The 7,737-nt window shown below is 37.5% G+C and overlaps 1 protein-coding gene across 1 annotated transcript; it reads right to left on the bottom strand.

Moving 5' to 3' along the window:
- Positions 1-151: 151 nt before the first annotated feature.
- Positions 152-6,907, bottom strand: cunh1orf159 (chromosome unknown C1orf159 homolog). Its single transcript, XM_035662782.1, has 9 exons — positions 6,744-6,907; positions 5,499-5,579; positions 5,313-5,397; positions 4,368-4,463; positions 4,223-4,279; positions 3,863-3,997; positions 3,613-3,638; positions 3,455-3,479; positions 152-3,192 (listed from the first exon to the last, which is right to left on the bottom strand). The coding sequence occupies exons 1-9, from the start codon at positions 6,894-6,896 to the stop codon at positions 3,089-3,091; spliced, it is 762 nt and encodes a 253-aa protein (XP_035518675.1). The 5' UTR covers positions 6,897-6,907; the 3' UTR covers positions 152-3,088.
- Between the last annotated feature and the right edge of the window lie 830 nt (positions 6,908-7,737).

Here is a 7,737-nt window from a genome sequence, read left to right as displayed (position 1 = left end):
ATGTAGTGTAAATATTTATAGTTTCAAAATGCACCTTATTTTAAATATTGAAAATTTGAAAACCTACATCCTGTCATGTAGTATAGCGCCAACATAAAATTTTTAAAGTTTGGTTTTAAATATAAATAGGTTTGTCATATTCTAAATGATTCTGGACAAGACCATCAGAATGTACACAAATGAGTCTCCCTGAGCTTAAAATTAAAGTATGAAGACTTGAATTGGTGTATTCGCTTAATTACCTATCTGGTAGGACCCAATCAGTTGTCTGTCATGTAAGAAGAAATCCTTGTCGGCACACAGTGAGGCATTGTTTATCAGCAGCAGGAATCACAAAAGGAACATACAGTATCAAAATTAGTCCAGTTGGTCTTTGAACAATATGAAGTTTAATGTCTTTATAACTGCACGGAGGGAAACAATGGTTATGGAAAGGTGCTTTATTTCTCCAAACATTACAGACATCTTCAGAACATTCTTCATGGCATTGAAACTAGTATATATATACATTATTACAAAAACAATACATCATTTGTATAAAACAATATGTACATGTATTCAGCTTATGGTTGTCTGTACAACAGCAAACACATGAAGCAAAAATGGGAATATTTATGGAATGATTGCTGCCTTTTTATCTGGTTCACTTCATATGGCTTCACATATACTGAAGACAGAAATTACTTTTTACAACCTTAATGTTGTCAACATATAAAACGATAAGAAATAAAATACCACGTAGCAAATAAAACTTTGATATCTAGCCTTGTTTTCGAATAGAGTACAGTAAAGGCCACTGGATATAATTCAAATACCCAATTATTCATCACGCCATGACTTAACGTTTCCTGGCTGCATCTAAAGCTCATAATGGCACAGTAATCACAGTAATGGCACACAGTAAAAGCCATTTTCTTCAGACAACATTTGGCAAATGTTGACAGAATCAAGTAAAGTTCACAATGCAACAATAGTGTTGCCATCTATTCAACAAAAAAAAGATCTCAATCACACTTGATGGCAACAAGTTTAGAGTGTTTCTTTTAAAAATGAGCGGATGAACTGAATAAAGTGCACAAGGATTCAGTGATTTTATATTTTGAGAAAATAAAATGTTGAAATTTAAATTTACTTAGATACATAGAACAAAATTGGTATTTTAGCAGGTTTTATAGAATCCCAGAACTCTTTGTAAAAAAGCATGAATTTGTTGTTAAAAATGAGTTTCAGTTTTTCATGACTGAGTGGGTCTGTTATTTATTTAACCTTAATTTTACCAGGAAGTCCCATTGAGATCAAAAATCTCTTTTACAAGAGAGACCTGACCACGGTAGCAGCCGCACAAAATCCTGACATATTATGGAATATATGTGTGTGTGGAATGCAATTCATGATGCATGCAGCTGCGATGCTTGATGTGTTATACATTCACCTTGGTTAAGCTCATAAAAATAAATACGAATGCAATAAAAACACAAAACGCAGTCCAACAATCATCCATTTCAGCACCTCTAGTAACTCTCCCTGAAATGTCCCAATCCATCAGACGAGCTCTAGGAACTGCGATTGGCAGTAGGTGATTTGTTCATTTTTAACAGGGAGGGTGGCCCGGTTCTTTTAGGTAACCTGCTGTATGAGCTATAAGAAACTAACAGAAGGGCGGGACTCGGAGAAAAAGGTGCTATTACAAATCCGTCTGCTCCAACACCATGGACAGCACCATGGATTTGTCATTTGTTAGGCTACTGATATTTCAAAGCCATGGTTGGGACCTCAGTCAGATAAACCATCAATGAGTTTATGCATGTTAGGCATTATGATGTTCCTGATGTTTGTTTGAGGAAACTTTCTCAAACTTTTCTCTGCACGGCATGTGAACGCACAGATTTGATTGGCTGAGTAGATTAACGTGAAGTGATTTATAACGAATGCAATTGGTCAGCTAAACCAGTGCTGTTAAAGGCTATAAAAACTGGGGCATTTAAATCAATTATAGGTCCTGGTAAGAATAGGACAGCGCCTGGGTCCGGACCCAGACCACAGTCCACCTGTTAGTACGGGGTATGGCTGGTTAACAAGGGGGATGTATTTTAGTCAGTCATTCTAAAACTGCCTACTGGCTATTAGACACATCATTTATTCTGTTGGTCTGACTGTAATCAGTTAAACTCAGTGCACATTTAGAAATACAAATAAAGATCACACATGTAAAAAAAACAAAAACATCCTGATTAGCAAACTTAAAAAAACATGGAGATTTGGACATGTTCCATATAATGTCACTGGACTGTCACTTTGTCCCAAAACACTGGCTCCATTCATCTTTGCTTTAAAAAGGAACAGTTTGACAATTTGGGAAATACACCAATGAGCTTTCTTGCAGTGTGTTAGATGAGACAACCGATACGCAAATCTGTTACAAATATTGCTACAGCCAGCAGCCGGTTAGCTTAGCTTAGCATGAAGGCTGGAAACAGGGCTCTGTCCAAAGGTAACAAAGGTCATCCACCAGCACCTCTAAAGCTCACTAATCATGGCGTTATATCTTGTTTGTTTAATCCGTACAAAAACCAAAACAAGATAATTCGCCAAGATAGTGTGTGTTTATACAGATTAAAACAGATACAAGGTGTAACATGAGCGAATAAGTATATTTCCCTAAATGTCAAACTATTCTTTTATGGACAGGTATATTATAGACTTTAGCTTTGCAGGTTACCAGAACAAACACTCCCAAAGAGCAGAGGAAAACAAATAACAGTGTTTAGACTAAAAAACAAAAGGAGTGACACTGAAATGCTGCATGAGTGGGAGGAACCAACAACCTGACCTTAAATTCACAAAGAACGTCAGAGACTGTGTGGAGAGGATCGACAGGTTAGACACTGGATACTGATAACTTTTTTCAATACCACACTCTTGAAAAGTTACAGCCCTAGTGACAAGAATGCAGCAAAAGCAGCAACAGTTACATGTTCCTTTACTTTAGTACGAGTTGATCTTTCTTCACAATGCTGAACCTTCACACGATAAGAAAATCTTTCCTGAGCGTTCTCTCCTACCTGCACCAGCACTCCCATCCCTCCTCCTACACATTATAGACTTGAGTGGTGGTTGTGGTGGGTACGGTGGCACTGTTCCCTGTTGAAGTTGCGGAGGGCCGCTCCCTTCTGACATATCTTGGCTTCCTCACTTCAAAAGAAACACAAAACAAAACCTGTGAGAAAAACAAGAGGAGACATGCGCTGGGATTGTTCATAGCATTTTGGAGCTAACGTTTAGCATTTAGTTTTGTGCTTTTAAGAACAGCCTGTCATTGCTCAAATACGGGAACACTCCTCAACAGCATTTCCAAGTATTTTTGACTGTTTTGCATTACTCAGTAGCTTCACATATACTACAACCTGTTGAGCAAGGTCAGGTAATTTACAGAGAAGGACAGTGTAGTCGTTACCTGACGAGGAAGGGATCATGACAGCCTAGAAGGGAAAAGAAAACAGAGATTATAATACCCCTTTGTTCTACAGGGGAACATTGCTGAGGCTGCAATAAACACAGTCTCTCCCAGTGTTCTGTAGGTTAACTATTAAACAAACAATACAATTTACTTACTGTCTCACTTGGTTGGAATATGAAGGCTGTAAAAACACACACAATATTGTTACATTTGAGTTTAACCGACCAAAAATCAAATAATATCACTTAAGCGTAGCAAAAATATTGTGTTTTCTGTGTTCAAGCACTTCCAGGCTCTATTAAGGAGGATTTAGTGGGTGTGGTGGGTCGACTGGAGCCGCGAAGCTTCATAATTCAGGTCCAACAAAACCCTGCTTGTATAATTACAGAGCTGTGCAGTGTGTACCTTTGTTGCGGCGGTAGAAGATGTTTGGGAGTCGGTTGGAGCGTTTGAGGTAGAAAAAGGAGGCAACGGAGAGGATCAGGAACAAGCTTATCAACAGTGTTCCCAGAAGCAGAGAGGCTGCCACACCTGGCCCTCCTGCTCAAAAACACAGCACACAACAGGGAACGTGATGAGAAACCGGCTGCTCAAGTACGCCGTAAAGCTGGTTGACTGATTCACTTGAAAAAAGACTTTTTCTTGAAACTGAATTGACAGGTTTTCCCACACTAATATTCTAAACTCACAGACACATTACAGTCTAACCCAAGAATAAAACAATTAGTAAATGTGTCCATAGTGACTGTGGATGTGATGTCTTACCAATTTTAGGAATGACAGTAGTTACAGTGGTGTGATTTTTCCTCTCCATTGTATAATCTAGTGAGCACACAGAAAGGGCAAATTAGAAAAAACAAACATTATGCAATGTAACATTTGTATGTATCAGTCAGTAGACAGTCCTTACTGTAGGTGCAGACTGTTATGTTCTCCAAATCCACAGCTGCTGAGTCACAGAATATGCAAACAGTGTTGCTGTTCTCAAGGAAACGCAAGAAGCATCCTGAAGAATTCAAAAGAAAATATATTTCAAATTGCAGTTTAATGTTCTTATAGTAATAACAAAAGTATTAATTCCACCCTCCAATTTAATAGTCACAAGAGAGAAGTGAACAGGAAATAATTATACTGCTTTATATATTGTATTTATTATAATGAAGACATAGAAACATTTGCCAAACTAATCAAGATTTTTAAGTTTTCCATCTGAAAATATATATTTTTTTTTAAATTAGTTTTTGACTCAACTCATTATGTGTTTTTTCAGTAGGACAGCAAGCGTCTCCCAACCATTTATTTTACCATTTTTTACTTGCAGCGTGTCTGTAACTGTTTGTGTATTTTCTGTTTGCAGAGGAGTTTTTTCTAAATGCTGCACATCCTTGATTTGCTTGTGTTTTGTCTATTTGCATGTGTTACAGTGCAGTGAGCTCTCAGGGCCACCGCATGTTTTCCTGTTTTGCACATAGTCAAGGATAACAGTAAGACATCCTTTCACTGTGTCCTTGATCGCTCTAAAATTCCAACAACACAGTCATAGTTTTATTTAAGTACGGCAATGAAACTCTTATTAACTGTTAGGAGTCTTTATAGGAGGAGGCTTTATAGGGCTCTTTATCCTTTGGAAATCAAATGTTAGACTGTTCTCACACCAGATATCATCAGAAGTGAAATGATTATCTTGTGTGCATAAGACTAATATAATAAATCCGGACATGTATTTTGATTAACTATATGAAATACACAGATTACTGCCAGAGCATAATTTCACTCAAGCCCCTTTCTAACTGATAAAATAATAGTGACATTGAAAGGTCATAATTCTTTGTGACATCCTGTATATCCACATTACCTGGTTCACAGTGAGTGTCATTTGAACATGAATTGTTCACTCTCTGCTTTTCTCCGCAGCACTCCAGTGAGTTCTGATGTAGGGCCTACAGACAGAACAGTATTCACAGATTAATACATCGGTGTAACCCGAACCAAGCACACGTTGGCCCTTTGGCATCAACTTTCACATCCATCCGTTTTCTACCTTAGTTACAGGCGTCTCGGGTCTGATAAGAATCACAGTTGCAGCCAAGACCAAAAGAAATGACAGAGCCATATTCGAACCCTTAAAAGAGCAAAGAGACAAGAATTAGAGACGCATCAGTTGGAGGACAAATACCTTTACACATTTAGTCCTACAGCAAAGAAGAAAGATCAAACTAAATACTATGACTAGGTCGATAAATGTCAAATAAGGTTCAGGTCTTTGATCAGGCTTTAATAAGAAGGGCTGGGTGTGAAGCTTGTTAACTTATTCTTTAATCACACACTTCAGTGATTTAAATCACAATCTTTGTGAGCAGGGCTGCACATAATCACAATATGGTCAAATGCAATATCCAAATCTCAGAAGCTGCAATTGTTTGATAAAAAAGGTAAAATGTGTGACAAACAGCATTATAATGAAATACTGTAGCTCTGAAGAGATGGCCTACAACATAACTACACATCCTGTTCTCCAGGTTTAAGGAAACATGTTTGTTTGGTACAGACCCCGACAAATATTACATCATCATGAGTTCAGTGAAAAGACATATTTAACTTCTCAACATGGGCGTCCATCTTGCAGATTGTGCACTGGTACAAGAAACACATTAAAACCATAACCAAACCATTTAATAAGTTTTGTCTCGCAAGGCCCTCACTTGTGAATTTTTTACTTAATTGACTCTATATATGAACAAAGTCTACAACATAAGGACTTATAGGTGAATGTCTAAATGTGTCTCTTATAAAGTAACTGCTTTGATTAAACTGATATCACAGTACATGTGTTAAATCATGCCAATCACGTTTTGGTTGCGGTTAGATTAAAAGACCAAACAAATGAGTCACCCACAACCACAAGAGTTTAAATATTCATGAGGGGGGGGGAGTCTCCAACACACGTCACATACACTTTTCTCTCTGTCTTTAGGTTAAAACTTAACTTTTACACCTAAATGCTCCAATGTGCAGTAAGTATTTAAAGCGTAAAGCTATCGTCTCCCAGTCATGAAGTGTGCTACCGTCAGATGACTTCCACAAGGAGACAGCACCGAGGGGTTTCAGCTAGCTAGCACCTGTCACTGGGATGAAGTTATGTGTGCTAGCAGCCCGAGCTAACACACAGCGATGTCAACGCTACATCATCTGTTTTTAAATCTGTTTTATATGATCGGGTGTGTTTACAATCACAGGCAGAACAGCTGCACATCGCTGGATATGGAGACAAACAAAGTTAACTCACCAGCGGAGCACTAGGCTCTGGTGTGACACACTCCGGAGGTGTGCTGTTTACCGGACAGTCACTTATGTTTGTGGCAGCTTTGTCATCAACACAGCGCTGCAGTTCATCCACAGATAATCCCACAGTGCGCAGCTCACAGATACCTGCTTTCATTTAGGGTTCACACTTCCGGGCGCGATTTTCAAATTAAAACCCGAACTGTTTTTGTGCTTCATTTGTATTTTTCAAAATAAAACCCTGATTGTTTTTATTTGTGCTTTATTTTTGTCGGTGTAGAAAACATTTACATACATACAAAATTAAGGCCAGGATACGTGCTCTGCTACTACTAGCACCACAACTCAATATTAAGTGTAGTAGTAATAATAGTAAATGATAAATGATAAATAATTAAAGAAATAAAAGCATAACAATGAAACAAAAAGGGTGAATTATGGCGTAAACGTTTCTCCCACTAAGGAACATTTATTAATAATGAAAACCTCGTCCACTAAAGCACAATTACAATACTGCTAAATTAAATCAAATAAACATTGAATATCAATGTTTTTTTAAATTAATGTAACAACATTTTTCAGATACCAAAATTAAAGCTAATTGTTGCTGAAATTGTAACTTTTCTTTAGCTGGCTTGGCTAACTGATGAAGTGCTGGCTAATACTTATATTCAGATCTATTTTCCTTTCATGACAGTAAAACATAGAGTACTGTATAGGTAGCCAATTAGATAATAAATAATACTAATTATTAATAATTTCTCACAATATACATTTAAGTGTCACTGATAACAAAAAACATGGCTCCATTACATTTCCCAGCATGCACAATGTGCAGTAGTGTCACTGAACCTGAATGTAATGCATCCATTAATTAACAATATTACTTTCACCTGTGCTTTAGAAATCACAATACCTGGGCCCACAATTAGCATGGCTGGATTAACCTGTTGGGGGGCAAAAATCTGAAGTTGAAGCTGACATCACATCTATGCATG

The sequence above is a fragment of the Morone saxatilis genome, unplaced genomic scaffold (genome assembly GCF_004916995.1).
Source record: "Morone saxatilis isolate NCDOM2014 unplaced genomic scaffold, NCSU_SB_2.0 Contig18, whole genome shotgun sequence".
In the NCBI taxonomy this organism is placed as follows: Eukaryota; Metazoa; Chordata; class Actinopteri; family Moronidae; genus Morone; species Morone saxatilis.
The sequence above is the reverse complement of the archived record's forward strand: the minus strand, read 5'-3'. Positions and strand labels throughout refer to the sequence as shown.